At 39.7% G+C, this 18,286-nt stretch overlaps 2 protein-coding genes across 5 annotated transcripts; one reads left to right on the top strand and one right to left on the bottom strand.

The window, feature by feature from the left end:
- The first annotated feature begins 123 nt into the window (after positions 1–123).
- On the top strand, positions 124–7,741 carry LOC146456135 (putative iron/ascorbate oxidoreductase DDB_G0283291). The gene is made up of 6 exons (XM_085093458.1): positions 124–140; positions 1,615–1,676; positions 3,913–4,137; positions 4,417–4,564; positions 5,054–5,298; positions 5,866–7,741. Exons 2-6 carry the CDS (start codon positions 1,631–1,633, stop codon positions 6,141–6,143), a joined length of 942 nt encoding a protein of 313 aa, XP_084949584.1. The 5' UTR covers positions 124–140; positions 1,615–1,630; the 3' UTR covers positions 6,144–7,741.
- Positions 7,742–13,008: 5,267 nt separating this feature from the next.
- Positions 13,009–17,659, bottom strand: LOC146456134 (uncharacterized). 4 transcript variants are annotated; one of them, XM_085093451.1, is made up of 6 exons: positions 17,364–17,659; positions 16,590–16,850; positions 15,980–16,222; positions 14,798–14,929; positions 13,969–14,162; positions 13,009–13,794 (listed from the first exon to the last, which is right to left on the bottom strand). In XM_085093451.1, the coding sequence occupies exons 1-6, from the start codon at positions 17,551–17,553 to the stop codon at positions 13,426–13,428; spliced, it is 1,389 nt and encodes a 462-aa protein (XP_084949577.1). In that variant the 5' UTR covers positions 17,554–17,659; the 3' UTR covers positions 13,009–13,425. The 4 variants fall into 4 exon arrangements, with proteins under 4 accessions (XP_084949577.1, XP_084949574.1, XP_084949576.1 ...); XM_085093448.1 differs by having other exon boundaries at positions 14,798–14,932; positions 16,590–16,853; positions 17,364–17,631; XM_085093450.1 differs by having other exon boundaries at positions 14,798–14,932; positions 17,364–17,631.
- Between the last annotated feature and the right edge of the window lie 627 nt (positions 17,660–18,286).

Below are 18,286 nucleotides of genomic sequence, written 5' to 3'. Positions count from 1 at the left end.
GTACCATGAAGAAAAAAAGAATACCAAGCCCAATTACTTTAGTCGCGGTATCAGGGAATCCCGCGTAATGATCTTTTTTACCTTCCGACTTTATTTCACCCCACAATACATTGCGATTCAAGATGGCCACCAGGCACCAGGTTGGCGGTCGAACAAAATGCTTTTAATTTTGATTTTTCCATCCTTTTGAGGGATGAAAATTTGTAGTTTTACGTTTTCCCGCCAACAATATTATCGCGTGATTTAATGAACAATCCGTGATTCATGAATATGCGTGACTTTCGGTGTGAAAACCGCTGGATCAAGACCGTACGTGTCACGCAAACATGAACACTCAATTTCAATATATTGCGTCGTAAAGTTCTCCAAAACCAGAGGAAACCACTCGTCAGGTACAATATTAGTTTTCGTTATAATTTTCCATTTTTGCAATCTTTTCTTTGCAGTTGCTGTGATAACTTTTCGATGTTTATTTGCGAAGCTTAATTTTGGAAACAATCTATAGCATAAACAGTACTAAACAGGCCTAGGAAGTTATACATATCGATCAAAATCGATCATTGTAAAGCTAGCCAATAAGTCCATAGTACTCGTTTAATATTTGTCGATAATCGTCAATCGATTAGTTTAATTTGTCGATCGAAAGTTGATTATCACAATTTCTTTGGGAAACATCTTATTGTTGCGAACCAAACTTAAAGGAAATCGCGAAACGAATCGAACGTTTGAACACGCAATAGTCGGCTCAGCAAACCACAGCTAAACTTTAACACTAAAAAATCGATAATCACAAGAAATCGTATGTTCGATATTTTTGATCGATTTCCAATATTTGTCAATTGATTAGTATCGACAACGATCAATTTTTTATTGGCTATCAGCTATCAGAATTAACAACCGTTTACTTCAGAATCAATCTCCAAGAGCTTGAAAGGGTTTTGAGCTGCGCACGCGCATTACCCACCCACACTAGCTAAGGTGCACATGTCGCCTGAATGAACCAAAATTTCTATCAAAAGTAGTGTGCGCAGTACACCAGAAGTGGAAATGCAGCATGAAATCATGCAAACTGGAAACAAAACCTCCGAGAAACATTTGTTTTTATCTCAAAATTTTGCACCATGGACCTGTCTTGATTTTTTGGATGCATGCAACTCTCAGAATTAAGCCACTTCCACTTCAAATAGAACAGTTTGGGAGAATGGTTATCCAGTAGAATTTACTGCAGGTGAAAAAGTGTCTTTCTTGATATAACATAAGATCTACTAGACAACGTTTTGTCATATTGCCAGAGGGTTTAAAGAATTGAAGGGACTTTCCTACAAAACAATAAAACTGGTTGGTCACCAACTTAGTATTTTATATAATTGGCAAAAACTGAGATTTACAGGTCCTTGTTGTGGAGCTGACCTGTTGCCATGGCAACCACTATGACTTCAGAACTAGCCTTAAATTATTGCCCGACAAAAGAGTTACAAAAGATGTTTATAGTTTAACGCCTTTCATCATTTATCAACACACAACAATGAAAAACCCTTATGAGCCTCCTTGGAAAACGAAATCTGATATTGTCTGGTTTCATGCATTTGTCTTCTTTTTGTACCATTTTGATAGGCTTACCTCATGGAACATGACTTCTATACCAGTGATAGATATTTCTGCGCTCTGCAATAAGGGTAAGTTTTTTTTGTTATTAATTCCTTTAGCTGGTTTCATTCTTTTAGAAACGGTCAATAGATTAAAGGGGTTGAGAAGCCATCTGTTTAAAAACATTCTTTTTGTAGTTCAAATGTGCCAGCAATTAAAACTCCAAAACCCAGCAAGTGTCTGTTTGGTGTAGTTTGATAGCCCAGGGGGGGGGGGGGGGTACTCCCAAAAAAAATGGATAGGGGTATGTGGCCCACTTCCCAAAACCCTTACCCTATTTATGACCAAAATCTGCAATTTTCCCTTCCCTATTTATATTATGACCTGACCAAAAATTTGATACCCTATTTATGACCTGATAAGTGTCTGGTCAACTTCAGTTCAAAAACCCCTAGAGTCCAGCGCGTGACCGGAGCGCATGTCAAGCCGTTGCGGCACGTACACAATTGCTGTAAACATCATGATGAAGTAGTAGCTTCTTCAAAAAGAAAAGGGAAAAAAAAAAAAAAAAAAACGAATCAAGACTAGAGTGCAAAAATTGATACATTTTTTATTACCAAAATGGCGGCAAATGGCTAAAATCGATACCCTATTTATGACCAAAGCGGCCGAAAAACCATACCCTTTGGTGCCGCACATACCTATATGGCCCATATAAAGCCCATACACTGCACGAAAAATTGGATTTGCTCTTTTTTTGATCCGTATCAAAGATGAGGTCAAATATAATAACATTTTTGACAACACATTTGATGCGCATCAAATATGTGACGCCTTTGCATATACCTTTGACTCGAATCAAAAGAGAGTTCAAATGTATTAACAACTTTGACCCTACCTTTGAACCGCGTCAAATTTAAATCAAACAACTTTGACTCCGCCTATGACGCGCATCAAAGGTGGATCAAATATATGATATCTTTGATTCGAAACAAATTTGAATCCGCCGTGAATCAAATGCGGCCTTTGTCACCTGTGATTCGAATCAAAGGTAATCAAAGGCGGCCTTTGACAGTCTTTGACCACACATTTGATGTGCGCAAAGGCGTTTTTTCGTGCAGTGATATAAGGGAGTACCCGTCTCCCTCCCGGGTTTGACAGAAAATTTCCCTACCTCCCTCGTTGAAGATGTTTTTTTCCCTGCTCCTCTGGAAATTCCAATTTTGCTTCATACTGTTCCTTTACATTTTTGGCTTCTGAGCCCTTTCATGGGGGTTGTATGGATTTTTTTCAGAAGTTATACACCTCTATTCAGCCACAGTGAAATGCCAGTTGGGCAAACTCATCTCTATAAACAGATTAAGCCAGCGTGGCTTAATTGGGCTATAAGCCTGGAGTCATCAACCCTTATGGGTGATGATAGACTTAAATATCCCATCCAAGCCCAAAGGGTACTCAAGAAAGTTTTATACAGGGAGGCTCTGCCCCAAGGTCCAGACCTTACCCTTTTTTATTATAATATTTCCACTATGTCATTTCACCAGATTAAAGGTCCAGAGAAAGTGCAAAATATAAGACCATAATTAATTGGTATCCTGCAGGTTTGACCGGTTAACAACAGAGCGAATACAGACAAAGACATTTCACTGGCTCTCTGTGTTGTTTTTGTCATTCACACACCCGAAACTGATGGACAGATACATAATGCCGGGTGAAATTCAACACTCTTTCTGGAAAAGAAAAGCCAAAATAACAATATCTTTCTGTAGTGGAATAATAAATCTATTTTTTGATGTATACCTGCGGACATTTTGCTCGCAAATATCCGCGCGTAATATTATATGTAAAACCATCGAATAAGATATATATCCCATTTTTGTCAGAAAAGGTAACACTTTCATATACCTTCCATAGGAAATGGTACCCCTTTCACGTACTTGCAGTAGAAACAGTCCATCATTCTCTGTTGGGTCTGTTCAAGATATTTTGAAAGGCCCTTTTAAATAGCTAAATGGTAGTATTCCCCTAACCTGTTCTATACTTGGGCTCTTTGTGAAGTCCCTGCCCTATTATATAACTCCATCCTGAAAAAGGTACCCCTTTTTGGGTGGATCCTCCCCATATAGTCAATTATAGGAGGCACCCCCCCCCCCCCCCTGCAGCATCCAAGATGAGGGTTGGATGGGGTTGAGATTAGTAATACTCCAAGATGCAATGCTACAGAAATAAAGTTGTTACAAAGCCAACCATGAGTGTGTTCAATTTACAAAGCGTTGGTGTTTCATCAGATCACTCACTCTGAAATATTTGCTTTCTTTCTACTAGGGCATGAAACAGTAGACCAACATGCTAAAGATCACGGAGTGATTCAACAGATTTGCCAAGCTTGTAAAGATGTTGGGTTCTTTTATCTTACTGGCCATGGAGTGGAACAGTCAAGCTTGAATCAAATTTTCAATGCTATGAAAAACTTTTTTGCTCTTCCACTGGAAAAGAAAAATGCCATCGGTGTCCATAACAGCCCATCCTTCAGTGGATACATAGAAACAAGTGAGCGTTCATGTACAAGTCAAAATATCCAAGCAGAATCATGACCCAGCAAGGTCATGGGTGGGGGAGGTCTGGAGTTTAGGCCTGACGAGTGCACATTATTCTCTCATTTTCCGGTACCCTTTTGCAGACCTGGCCTCTAAAATTCATACCCATTTTCAGACTTCCAGACCAAATTGGTTAAAATAATATTTATCCTGTTACATGGTCTATGTCTTCAACCATTCGAGTAGGTCTCAATGACCTTACTAATTTTAATTTATTTAATTTCCATTTTAGGATCCGAGAAGACTCAAAATGTTGTTGACATCAGGGAGGGATTTTATTTTCGCACAACCAATCCCTATAACCAGTTTCCTGAACAGAGTGACTTGCCAGGGTTTGCTGATACTCTGAGATGCTATACAGAGCAAGTGACAAGATTAGGGTAAGGGCTGAGAAGGGAAACACACTCTGTGATCTTTTTCTTATGAGGAAGGGGGGGGGGGGGTGGGGGAGGCATGAAACATGGTGTAAAACATATTTAGTGTTTTATTTTTTAACTTTTTCATGTAATGAACATGAAATATGTACGTGAAGGCTGAATTTGCTGCTTGCCCAATCTCGTACCCTGAGAGCGCGCGTTACCCTTGTCCAGTGGAACGGGCAAAGGTACCGTGGGCTCTAAGGATTGCTACGAGATTGCTATTTGGCTGAAATGGGCCATTTCTGGCTTGTGGAAGGGGGGGGGGGGGGAGGAGGGGAGTGTGAAATTGAGCCTAATCCCAGATCAGTTCCCACCACACCCCACCCCCTCTCCATACAATCTCACCCCACGGGCAACCAACCACTTGTGGCCAAAGTGTCTGAGGATTTTGGGTTCAAGACTGCTCTTCGTCTAACTTTGTCCTTACATGCTGTTTTAATGGATCAACAGATTTCTGATGATGAAAGCTTTTGCAGTTGGGTTAGGACTTCCAGACAACTACTTTGATGAAAAGTTAAATGCTCAATCCACTCTAAGCCTCTGGCATTACCCTCCCCACCCTGCAGACACAGATTCCTGGGGGGTGGGACCACATACAGATTATGGCATGTTCACGTTTTTACTTCAAGATGATGTTGGTGGCTTGGAAGTAGAAAGCACAGAGGGACAGTGGATTGATGTAAAGCCAATACCAGGTAATTAATGAATAAACAGAATTGCTACGTATTTTTTCCAGAGCCAAATGTTCTCACCCTTCAGTTTGGAAGCAAACATCTGGTAAAATCTGTCACATTCACTAACTAATAATATATTGCTTCAAGAAAAACGTGTGCTTTGATTGATTAGCCCATAGTTAGTATTTAAAATACTGGTAAGTTGGGGCTTACTCCTCCAATTTTTAATGGGGTGTGCTGCCCAGGGTTGTCCACACCGTGACTCTCAGTTCACAGCAAGAATATATAATTTTTGGATACCTGTTTCAAAATCTGGCCTCCAAAATCCATACCCATTTTCAGGCCACAAATTTGGCTCAAACAACCGTACCCCTAGCTTATATAAGAGAGTACTCCCCCACCCCATCCCCTCCAGGGGATGATACTAGACCTGGAATAGCTTTCTTTCTTTTCTTTTTTTTGCAAAAAACGTTTAATCTGTAAAAAAAAGTTTCAGTACCACTTTATACCTTGCCATGGATTTTACTATAAGACTTCAGCATGTATTTTGGTATTAAAGTTACCATTTTTTACGTTAATCACTAACAGGCACATTTGTGGTGAACCTGGGTGATTGCCTTCAAGCTTGGTCTAAAGGTTTGTACCGGGCCACAAAGCACCGAGTGAGGCGTTCCATTCACTCAGAAAGATACTCCGTGCCACTGTTCTTTAACCCTAAAGACGAGATCATAATAGAGCCTATTGAGACTGGTGTGACAAGAGAGCTTACCCACACAAACATTGTAAAGGGCATGGAGATGCCATACCGCTTTGGTGATTACACTACCTCACTGTTAAAGAAGAGCCACGATTGGAGCAAAAAGTAATTCCCCAATCCCGGGATGAAACTCACCCCTGATCTCATGAACGCGGCGTAAGGCTGCGTTTACATGAGACGTGGGGTGAGTAGGGAGGCTTAGAAAAACGTCATCTCGCCCCGGGACAGAAAAGAGTCAGGTGTTTACATGGATTTTTGATCCTGGGATGAAATTATCCCGGGTTAACAAATTTCACCCAGGGATCATGTAAACACCAAGAGACAAACAGCTGGACAAATAAGCAGACACCGAGGTGAAACTCATTCCGGGGTGAAACTCGTCCCGGGACGAGTTCACTCATGTAAACAGGCCCTACAAGGCCTAAGCCGGCGTAGAATACTTTATCGAACTTTATAGGAATTCTCAACACTCAGAAGCGGCCAACGAGAACATTGAAGTGAAATAGTTAAAATGTTCTTTCCTACATGTATTCTCACATTTGATTATTCTATAACCTTTTAAAAGGCAAACTGTGTAAGCTAACACAGTTTGATATGTTCGGACTCTTTAGCTGAAAATTTAAATTACAGAAAAAGTTTTTAGTGAACGGAATGTTATTCTTATTGAGTGCGGTCTTCAAGAATTCAACTCTAGGAAATTTCACCTACATTTCATATTTAAAGCGAAATGGAATAATCGCGAGGATGTTTTAAAAAACGTGAATTCATTTTAATATTGACGTTTTCGCTGCCAACGCCGTCGTCGTTGCTAGAACTCGCTATTGGCTCTGTTACACCAGGTAAATTTTCTCTGCAACTCGCAGGCAATGCTGTTATGTTAGAACAACAAGAGTCATACACTAGACATCAGCTAACTTTCTGAAACGGAAAACAAATAATAATCAACTGTTATCGATTTTTCTAGATACAAGGGTGGCCAAGTTTTTCACTGAGTTCAATCCTTTTACATCCATCCGTGTCTATTCTTGAAGACACTGATAGTGGGTAATTGGGGCTAGGCAATTTTCTCCATCCAGTGAGAACGGTATAAGGCAGAACGCGCACTTTGAAGAGAATGATTCATGCAACCATTTTAAAGTATCATCAATGTCTCGCGGCGTAGCTCGATATAAGTAATGCGCGAGCATTGAAATGTAGAAACAAGATTTTTGGTTGTGCTGACATCTTTTCATGGCGTAACTAGGGAGCTTTAGCAACCGACGACGACGACAGCAGCGAAAACGTCACTATAAAAATGAATTCGCGTTTTTCAAACGTCGTCGCGATTATTCCAACTCGCTTCAAATGTCAAATGTAGGTGAAATTTCCTGGAGTTGAGTTCTTGAGACTGCACCCAAGTTTAGAAAGAGAAAGAAAAATTCGTCGTCGTGTGTTTACGTCCTCCATAAAACGTCCCATCAGGAAATTTCCCGTCCTAGTCGTGCAGTGACGTTAAAGAATTACGTACCAAAAAGTGTAATGCACGTGCAGAGTTGTTGTTTGGTTATCAAGCCTAATACTTTTTTGACGTTCTCGTTGCCGTCGCCGTCGTCGTTCCTAATTCTCCCTATTTTGTTACAATAAAGGAAGCAAATGTCAACCCAGGAACCAAGAGGTTGTCTCTCGCCAAAACAGTGTTGATAATTAAAAGCAAGTTTTCAGAAAAGAGGTATAGAGTTATTTTTTTTCAAGTTATGCACTGTCAGGCTTCAGCATTCACCCCCTCTGCTACCTCCCCTGATATAACCCGCGTATCGCGCCCAAGGAGTGGGGAATTTCATTGGGGTTCATATCAGATTTTGTTTTGGTTTAGTGGAATTCACGCGTGGGTTTTAATTTTTCCTGGTTTTCGCCGAATTGACAGAGGAGTTTTTCAAGACCAGGATTTCACCTTAACGACGAAATGGCTCACCCAAAACGCTGTTTGCAAAGCATGAACAGTGATTGATTTACGCTAAAAATTTGTCCTGGAGGAGAGGCCTTGTAGCACTTAACGGTAGGGTATTTTAACGACGTTTTGGTCCCGGAAGACGGTAATTTGAACGAGCCCATCTTTAAACGTTCAAATGGGAGAATGTCCAGGATGTGCGCGAGGGGTCGGGGTGGCGGGGGGGGGGGGGGGGGGGGGATTTTGAAGATTCTAATTGATCAGCGCATTTCGTACTCTGAAAGAGACTAGCCCGAGTCTCTTCCACGAATAAAGCCTGATACTCATGCCATTCCCACGTCTGCTGGTTTGAGACACGCAACTCAAAAACACAACAAAGCAAAACCGAGATGTAATGATTATTAACAACTACCCAGCAGGTGGCCTCAAAATGATTGACATACCATCTTTCAATACAGCGCTAAAAGCCACTTGGATAAAGAAGTACTTGGACACAGGCAATCAAGGTAAACGGAAACTTTTTTTTCGATCTTGAGCTGAAAAAGTTTGAGTGTACCCTACCTTCCAAAAGCAATTAACCTTCACAAGATAGACGAAACTAATATTTTCAAGACGCAAGGCAATTTTTAAAAGAAATTCTCCTAACCTGGTTAGAACCCAAGACAAGAGGAGCAGAACAAAGCGTATGGAACAACTCCCTTTTAAGAATTAACGGCAACCCCATTTACTGCAAAGAATGGTATCGTAAAAGTTAAACGCTTAAGAGACAGAGACGAAAAATTCCTTACTCTATCAGGGTTTCAAAAGAAATACAGCATCAAGGTCCAGCATTTGCATGGTATACTTTGGAACAATATCTGCGCTAAAAACGCTATGGAAAACATTTAACCTTGGAGACGACACAAAACAAATGAAATCTCAAAAAGCAAACAGGATGGTGTATGATAAATTAATTACAGAGAAAGTGCTTCCTTCACCCCAAGCCAGCGAAAATGGATCGAAGACTGCAACTTAGGTCAAAATGAACAAAGTGGAGCACGACCTATCAACTGGCCCCTAAAATCACAAAAAGTACAAAACTCAGAGAATTTCAGTTTAAACCTTTGCACAGAATAGCAACAATAAGAATAAAACAAAACCCCCAGTGCTCCTGATGCTGCGAGCTGAGGAAACCTAACCTACCTAGGGTACTTGGAATAAAAGGAAGAAGCCCATATTTCAATGCCATACTGGACCAAAGACAGCATGTGGCTCCTTAAAAGAAAATCAAGTTGGTCAAGCGGTAGCCAGTGTTTACATATCCTAATGATATATAACCTGTTGTTGGCTTTACTGAGTAAAGCCTGGAACTGAAGGTCCCATGTAGATCTTGTCTGATCTTCCTCCAATACAATGCCTAAAAGTTTCAAAAATGCGGCACGTATAATTTCACCAGTTTGGGAAGGGAGTGATTCATTTCTGCGACCACGAACTATCATGAATCTCTCAGGCTTTCTTCAAATTTAATTCATAATGTTGATATCTGCCCACTTAGTGATATTTTCTACTTCAATACTGGAGATAGCAGTGTTTGCATTCACCAAAACACTTAAAGTAAGATCATCAGCAAATTTGACGAGAATGCTTTGCTGAGACGGCGAGACTGTCTTGATTTACCATCATGGAAAACAAATAATTAGTCCCAAGGACCGTACCCTGGGGGACTCCCCTTGTGATAGGAAGAAACGAAGCAACCTGTCCATCAACCACGACCCTATTTGATCTATTGCTAAGAAAATCTATAATACAGTTTACAACATATGGATTAAGAGAATGCTTTTTGAGTTTGCTGCAGACTAAATTGTGGGAAACCATATCAAAAGCCTTTGAGGCTCTTTGAGAAATGAAAAGTGAAACTTCAGGCCCGTAGCAGGGGGGGGGGGGCAGGGCGGGGGGCCCCAGAATATTTGGAAGTTACTGAAAAAATTTGCCAAAAATATATGATTAAAACAAATTAATGTACATCAAGCAGTCTTGAATTCTGACGCTGCAAATGCCTTTTCACAACCTTTAATAATCTGTTTACCAGCTGTCAGTTTCCTTCGCTAACAGTTTCTTTTATACACCTGTTTCGACAAAGGTTGAATTGTCCACCATATTGAATCCATATTGCCCGCCATCTCCATGCAAGTCTTCGCTGTACGATCGAGGCACAATGGATTCTGAGCTTTTATTGAAATTTATTGGGTATTTCTCAGACTACCTTTCGGCATTGTCGCGTACGCTTTTACGCTTTTTTAGACAGGCTTTGTCGAAACAGCTGTATACCTGAATAGCAACAAAAGCACTCCTACCTTGTGAATCGGGAAATAAGAAACAAAATGGATCGAAATCAATCAATCTCAAGCCATATCATAAAGATGCTGAAATAAGCTAATTGTTTTCTAAACGCCCGACCTATATTTTAAGGTGATTCTCCCTTCTGTGACACATGGCATCACTATCTTGGGTAACTGTAACAACATGGACTACATTAAATCCCTGCAGGCACTACACTGTCGTGCTGGAAGGCTAATTTTTAATTTACCACGGGATACACCATCAGAAGAAGTTAAGGAACTCACAAAATGGGACTGGATTTATGATCTGCACAAAGTCTTGTTAAACTATTTCACAACATAGTTAGCGATAATATGCCCTCAACGATTTCAGATTTATCTGTATGGCGCAACAGTCCGTATGACTTGAGAAGACATAAAAAGGCCGTTGTTCCACGATTTTCCACGTATTTTATGAAAAATTCTATTCGTTATAGAGGCGCTGTGTTATGTGTGGAATTTTGTCTCAGATTATTTCAAAAACTCTTGTAGTTTTAAGCAATTTCACAGAAAGGTCCAATCTGATCCCTCATTTAGGGAATTCAGATTTCACGGCTAGTGCATAAAAATTACAAAAGTACATTTTGCATTGTCATACTTTTACCTTTAAGTCTGATTATCCATTCGATGTATTTTATGCATTTCTTTTTGTAGATTAATTAAGTAATAGTTAGTCACACACGACCCCTCAAACGTGCAATGCTTTTATTCCGTTGATCGTGTTAAAAATAAAGGATCTTACTTACTTCCTTACTGTTAATAGCAATATAAATGTCCTTAGTTCATAACAAGTTCGGGCATTGTCAGGAAAGCCACACAAATATGTCCTCTCAAGAACCAAAGTAATTGTTTTGCTTACTGTCTGAATTAAATCTACTACTATTTTGACGTTCTCGTTGAATTTTGAACTCCCTAATTAGTCTTTTTTTTTTTTCAGTTACTTGAGGGAGGGGGGGGGGGAGGTAGTTTTGTTTGACCAATTTGCTCGGCTCCCCCAGTTGTTTTAGCCTTGCTATGGGCCTGAACTTTGAATATTTATCTGGCCCAGCCATTTAACCATTGTAACCACATCTGCCGGCTGGCAGTTAAAAGTAGGGCAATAGTTGTGTTGCATTTCTTTTTATAAGCAAATTGATAAAAGATTCTCATAATTATATGAGTGATTGAGATTGGTCTAAGTTGTTGTTTATCAGTAACAGGAAATTCCTTAGATATAGGATTAGTATTGACAACCTTGGCAACCTTTCATAATTTGTTAAGCGTTTGAAGCTTTTCGGATAAATTAAACATGACTTTGTGATTATCGGCGAGAGTTCGAGTGCAAATTCCTTCCTCAGCCAGAAGGAAGCTCACTAGGATCAGCTGCGGTTCTTTTCGGCTGAGTTGAGAACTTAAAAGTGGTGAACTTATTGATAAATCGGATCCTGGTGTCATCTGGAAAGGGAATCTTTTAAGGATGCACATAGCTAAAATCAGTGTTAATATGATGAAATCACATGTAAGTTCATGTCTTCTGGAGAGAAGATAGTTAGGGGCGTGTTCAATTGATCTTATTCGCTGCGTATGCTAATTGACCATTACAAACTAACAACGCGATATTCTCAGAAGGATCGATCCGTTGTCTTTTTGGAAGAAAAGAATGCATGCCAGCGTAAATATGACCAATTCTATGAGAGACTACTCCCTAGAGGACCGTCACATGATCTGTAATGGGGCAACAAGACAACGAAGCCAACAAGGTCTATTGCTCAGTTCCAGTCAACGAGTTAACAGTATACCACTATTTTTTGTACAGGATTTGAGCTTCTTGTTCTCATGTTTAACGGCATTGACTTGATTTCTGCGAATAAGTTTATCAATTCGATCCTGAAGATCACGGAATTAAAGCGAATCCCCTGCGAATCAACTTCCTTCCGTTGTCAAGTAGATGTTTAACTAATAGTGATAGTCTTTTGAATACGTCTTAACCCTTATGAAGGGAAAAAAGTTGTCAACTAGATTGAAGAGTGTGTGAGATAAATAACCAACCTATGCTTCCGGATCCTCCAGTCCTGCTGTTGAAGAGCAGTTAGCATTTTAGCTTTGTGCTGGTCTCTTACATCCCTAAAGGTAATCCTGTGGCTTCTCACGGGCTCTTGGAATGGCTATGGCGCAGAAGTGATCTGAACAAACTGGGCACTTTTTATGCGAGAAAATAAGGCACATAACAGTAACACAAGAATGTCCTCAAAACTCTTCTACACGTTACCGAAAGTAAGAACCGACTATGGAATTTTTAATATCGGGTTTCAAGGCCACAAAACATGGAACTCTATAGATGAAAACATTAAACCTCTCACACTGTCGAATCAAATCTCATTTCATCCAAGATTACTAGCTGTTTTCATGTTACTCCTTCCGTTCTCTGAGCTATTCATAAGTGTTTTAGGTATATTTTGAGTTGACTGAGTCTACAGGTGTGCTTCCTCCAATTGCTCAGTAATTGTGTTTAGCTCGTGTGTGTATGAATGTGTGGTGTGTGTGTCTGTGTGACGTGAGATACTGCGTCTTTTATCCCTAACTTCATCATGAAGCATCCACTAAGCAATGTGTTAAATCCTTTACAAAACAGAGAAATCAAACAAACACATGCTTGCATTTTTCGTATAGGAATCCTTTAACCATAATAATAAAACAAGTTTAACTCAACAGAACTTCAACTTCATCTTTATTGTTATGCTTTCAAATAGTTTTGCGTCATTTCTGCTGCCCGTAAGAAAAGAAATGATATATTATCCTACACACTACATAAGAATACCAGAAGTGGATTCAACTCGGAGAAAACCTACAGACAAGGTATTACTTTGGTGAGCAAACGGATAGCATGGTCATTTCTATCAGTTGAAAACTTCATTAACAGTAAAGATAAACAAAGTACCTATATTACATAAGGAAGCCTATCCCTTTAGGCCATAACTTAAGGGAGAGGGCCTTGGTGTCTTCATATAGCTGTCCTGTGGGGTTGTACAATCGAGAGGAGGTGTAGCACAAGTCATGATATGTAAGAGTTCACTGCCTGAGGTTAAAACAAAAAGCTGGGAAAATTGCTTTCGCGAGGTTTAGAACAATTATAATCTATAATGTGTGGGAGTCTTTGCACGAATATTTCTCAAACTTTTCTTCTTCAAAATCGCAACTGAAGTGGCGTTGCAGACGACGCCTTTCAAGTCAGTTTTCAGCTTTGAATTTCTATCCTTGATCGACTTCTGACAAACTCCCCGAATTACATGATCCTTTAAGGTCGATTTCTTGCGACGTTCAAAGAAACACCTACCACAAGCCCACCAAAGGTCCTCTTGAACAGACTTTGGTCCCTTTGCCCTTCGACGAGAGCTGACCCTCTCGGATTTTTTTCTGACCAACTGCAGCAAACCAGGAACCTCTTCCTGTTCAACGGCGCAGTGAAACCTTTGCTCGCGATCGTAATACTTTAAAACCTATAATAGAGCCATTTATTAGTTGGGAAAAGATGAGAAACTTTATTTTAATACCAGGTTATTACTAAGAAAGTCGATAAGGTGTTCCAGACGATCAGCTTGGTATGAAGAAGTCCAAAACCGAAGTGCGAGAAACTCATTAGGACTACCTGGGAACAAGGGCTGAGCACTTACCGCCTGCCTGTCCAAAAACGTGTTTGGCAGAAACAAGATTGTTCCTTCGTCAATCGGGTCGCAAGATTTAGAGTCTAAATAATGACCAGAATTCTGAACAGGAAGGAGGTTGGTTGAAGAGCCTTCTACTGCAATCAAGCTGGACTCCCTGGACTCTTTAGCTTCACTCACAGCACATGCATCGCTTGCACATTCTTATGGTAGGAAAAAAAAGCATATTGTAAAATCCTTAAAATCATAATCCCCTCTAAGGCTTTTGTTCTTCTAACAAGTGACAAAAGGCTGTTACACCCTTACAATGTTTTAGTCGAAAGCACATATCATGAGTGAGTGAATGAGTGAGTGAGTGAGGGAGTGAGTGAGTGAGTGAGTGAGTGAGTGAGTGAGTGAGTGAATGAATGAATGAATGAATGAAAGTGTAGCTGAGTCGAGAGGTCCCTTCTTCTAATTGTGGACACCTAAACATTTCAAGTTTTCTATAACAATGGCAAATTCTATAAACAGAAAATGAAGGCCTGTTTACAAAATCTATGTAAAATTTACTTTGGTACACTCTGTAGTTGTGGCCGTTGGAAAGGGTTTTGTCTTGTGCATTTCATTGCCGTTATTTTTCTATTCTTGTTGTTTCTTTATCTTTTCTCTTTCATTTGTTTTTCTCCATTTGCTACTAAAAGACGTTCTTCCCCCCTGAAAAAAGGGTGGTTGGAAGCCCTCCAAAACAATTCCTTGGGAAGTTGCATAACTCATGACTTAACTAAGTTGTATAACTCGATCGAGACTGAACTATAGTATTGCAATAATAGAATAAATACAACAGAATGGTTAGAACCTTTCTGAAATCCATTGATAGAATGGAACTTGTTTTGCCTTCCACAATGGCCATGGTTAACCTCGGGGTGGATGTTTGACCTTGCAATCTTGCAAAATAGTCGTTGCACTTTATAGGAGGTAGCGAAGGATCCTAAAAAGGAAACCATTCCATCATTAGATTATTGGGTTGTTGAAAAACACAAAGATATGCAAAGGAAGTGCTTTGAATTCGCAGTGCATCAACTGAAAACATGCCATTGATGACCATTACTACAATCAAGTCATCATTGGCTATAAGAAACTCTATCTCTCCTTTGCCTTAGTTTCATATCTGGTAAATTTCAATCACAAAAATTGTGATAAGAAAGAAAAGTTATATCACTAAAAAAGACTGGATGCTTTAAACTCTCATGTTAACCGACAATCCCTGCCGGTATAAACGGAAGCTAAAGAAAGAAAATTATTTTCAAAACCAGTCCATAACTCAAGGCCTTTTAAACCGTAGAGAGCTTAGAAAACAAAAGTCTTTCAAAAAAGTTTCTGTTAAATGCTGAGAAATGTACAGTTCCATAGAACGGTGCTTTGATCAACCAGCTTTTCACCAAAAGTGCCAAGGTATGTAAATGTTCTTGCTGTAGCAAACCTCTAATCCTAGTTGCTCTTCATGTGAGTGTTTGATTGTACATGTGCATTGCAACATTCTGAAGAGATAAGATTTTAATCACTATTGGGTTTTTAAAACGTTTGAGCAACTTTAAAACAGATTCTTTATTGGTCTAGAATTATAAATATTTTTGTCAAACAAATGAGAACAGAGCCTAAATGAGGGGAATTGGAGGGGGGAGGGAATCTACCAAGTAGCTCACAAAAGGTCACTTCAATGTGGTATCTATGCCATTTTCCAAATTACCGGAAGACCTAAATAGTCTTCCATTGAGATGTCGCAGAAAGTTGCTAATTCATCACCACCATCGTTTTACTGAGATTCACCTCTGAACGACAAATTGCCTATGTAAAATGGAGTACCATTTCTAATTCCTAACAGAGAACAACATGAATTCGTTGGCAAAAGCATGGATTTGAAACAAGTGCATCTGTAAGATTCGTGTGGAGGTCCAAATTACAGCATCGGTCAAGATCGAGAGATTCGAGGCTCATGCTCTTTCAACTATTACTATTTATCTCATAACAAAATACAAACCTTCTTTCCTTTTCATCTTGTCACTTGTGACTCTGAAAGGTCTTGAAGTGACATTCCCAGTCAAACCTGAACTGAACTCCATTGCGATGATCAGTTCCCATTTATTCCTTTGCATGACGTCTGCCTTTTCAAGCCAGTACACTGGATTCCCGTCTTTTGTTTTGTACACGGAGCCAAGATCTATGCTGACAACTCGACTTCTACCCTCATTGTGTTCAGTGTTTACATCTAGTTCAACGAGACCTACGGGTTTTAAAATGAAGGAAAACTCAGTAAAAACACGAGGCGATGTTAGACACCCAAAGCCACACCGTTACAATAATAACCAACAATCTTGAATCAATTTGGAATAAATGTGATGGAATATTTTAAGCCTGGTGAATAAATGAGAATAATATATTATTGAGTAAGTGACAAAGGCATACTCGGAAAAAAATCCAAGTGTTCCTATCAGGAGTTGAACCTAATAACCTTCCAATAACTAGTTCGGGTACTCTACCACTGAGCTACAGGCTAGGAGACTCGTGGGAGCTAAGGCCAATAAACTAGATTCAAACATCCTGGGACGAACATCCTGCATACTGCTGGCAGTAAATTTTCAATGGCCTACCTATAGTGTCATGTGTTTTAATTGCAGCCTCAGGACACCTCTGAATATAAGCTCGAACGCAGGTGATTTCCTCAGATGCTTGCATCTCAACAGTTACTTCCGAGTCTTTCAAGGGATATTCCAATCCTTGACGAGTTCTCTTCATCGTCTTATTATACGCATCCTTTAAGTCTATTATCTGGACTTCGACTTCAACTTCAGGAATCTTACTTGAGGAGTCAGTGCTAGTCTTGAGGGTTTCATACACGTTTTCCGGGTTTTCTACTGATAACAATGAAAATTACATTAGCAAGCTTCAATGCAGTTTTAAAGCCCTTGAGAAAGGTACAGGTTTAAGATGCTTAGGGAGTCAGTTCTGTTAAAAATGTGGCCACTGTATGTGGTGATATTATTTTGTAGAAGACACTGATTATTGCTAAGCAACAACGCAAACTATATTAAAAACTAACATAGAATGAAATCAAGACTGACACAGTCTTAAGAGACTGCAATCAAGTCAGTCTCTACCCTGTGCTAAGGAGCAAAGTTTCAGCAACATTTCAAGATTTCAGACAATTTCCTTGCGTGTAATGCAACTATATTTTAACCTCGTATTTACTGATTGCAAAATCAAACATGCAAATAACGGTTCCTGAAGGTCGCTCGTGCTAGCCATAATAAGCGAGTTCCAGCAACCAGCCGCTTCTACAAGCGAGTGGGCTACATAAAATACGCTCTCAAAGTCAAACACAAGGCATCATGTAAAACGTTAATATACACTCAATTTATCCTGACCTGGGTTGTTAAACGAGGAAGCTGATCCGTTTAAAAACTCCCGAGTAGGCAAAATGCAGTTTGACTCGTGTACGTCTGCATCTGGACGACTCTCGGGATTTAAGCATCCGAATCCTAGCTTAGACTGTATTAGTTCATCAAGATCGTTGAGTCTTTCATCCAATTCAGGATCGATCTGTGAGCAGCTCATTTGGAGCAAACGTGGTTTACAATCTATTCTTCACGCCTTTTAGATACCTGCACGTTCTGTACTCCCACGATGGAAATCCGCGGGGTAGTTTTTGTAATTATTTAATTAGTCACAAAAACTAGAAAAATCTCATTTGTCACGAAATGACCCTTCTGCAATAAACACCTGACCTGGGCGGGTGATGCTCAAAGTTTAGCAGCAATCTGGTCGAGGGCTTTTTTTGTCAGTAATTAGTTATAAGCTTCGGTATTAAAGTACTAAGGTCATCTCGTCGTAACAAACACAGTTCGACCGTATTTGTTGTAACATATGTCTATTTTATCTTCTTCGAACCTCCTGGTCGTATTTTATAAAACAACTTATAGAAAGACGTACTTTGGTACACGTTATTAAGAAAAGTCAAGTTTCAAAGTTTCAAATTTTTATTTCAACATACATACTAGTAAACACAAAGAACAGGAATTAGGGAGGAAGGAATGTGGAGGTGTGAAAACGAAAACCCACGGGCTTAAAAAGTGTTTACACACCTGATCTCTTACTCAACAAAAGGATATCTGCAACGAGCGTACGTGCCTGCGTGACCGAATGTCGATAATCTACAGGAAGTTACAAAATAGTCACGCGATAGCAGTTTCAAATACACACAAAACTTTACGGTAAAAAAATAATGCCTGAGTGGATGATTGAGAAACTCTTCAACAGATCTATTTACGTAGTTTAGCGGTATAAAAAC

This window comes from Pavona decussata, unplaced genomic scaffold (assembly GCF_977016875.1).
Source record: "Pavona decussata unplaced genomic scaffold, jaPavDecu1.1 SCAFFOLD_260, whole genome shotgun sequence".
Classification (NCBI taxonomy): domain Eukaryota; kingdom Metazoa; phylum Cnidaria; class Anthozoa; order Scleractinia; family Agariciidae; genus Pavona; species Pavona decussata.
Note: the sequence above shows the minus strand (reverse complement) of the source record. Positions and strands in the feature narration are given on the sequence as shown.

Excerpts from the sequence above, each read along its gene's own strand:
- LOC146456135 (XM_085093458.1), top strand. The coding sequence starts at position 1,631 with ATGACTTCTATACCAGTGATAGATATTTCTGCGCTCTGCAATAAGG. Across the intron at positions 1,677-3,912 it reads TTCTGCGCTCTGCAATAAGG|GGCATGAAACAGTAGACCAA; the intron begins GTAAGTTTTTTT and ends TCTTTCTACTAG. Across the intron at positions 5,299-5,865 it reads TGATGTAAAGCCAATACCAG|GCACATTTGTGGTGAACCTG; the intron begins GTAATTAATGAA and ends AATCACTAACAG.
- LOC146456134 (XM_085093448.1), bottom strand. The coding sequence starts at position 17,553 with ATGAGCTGCTCACAGATCGATCCTGAATTGGATGAAAGACTCAACGAT. Across the intron at positions 16,223-16,589 it reads TAAAACACATGACACTATAG|GTCTCGTTGAACTAGATGTA; the intron begins GTAGGCCATTGA and ends TAAAACCCGTAG. Across the intron at positions 14,163-14,797 it reads TATCAATGGATTTCAGAAAG|AATGTGCAAGCGATGCATGT; the intron begins GTTCTAACCATT and ends TCCTACCATAAG.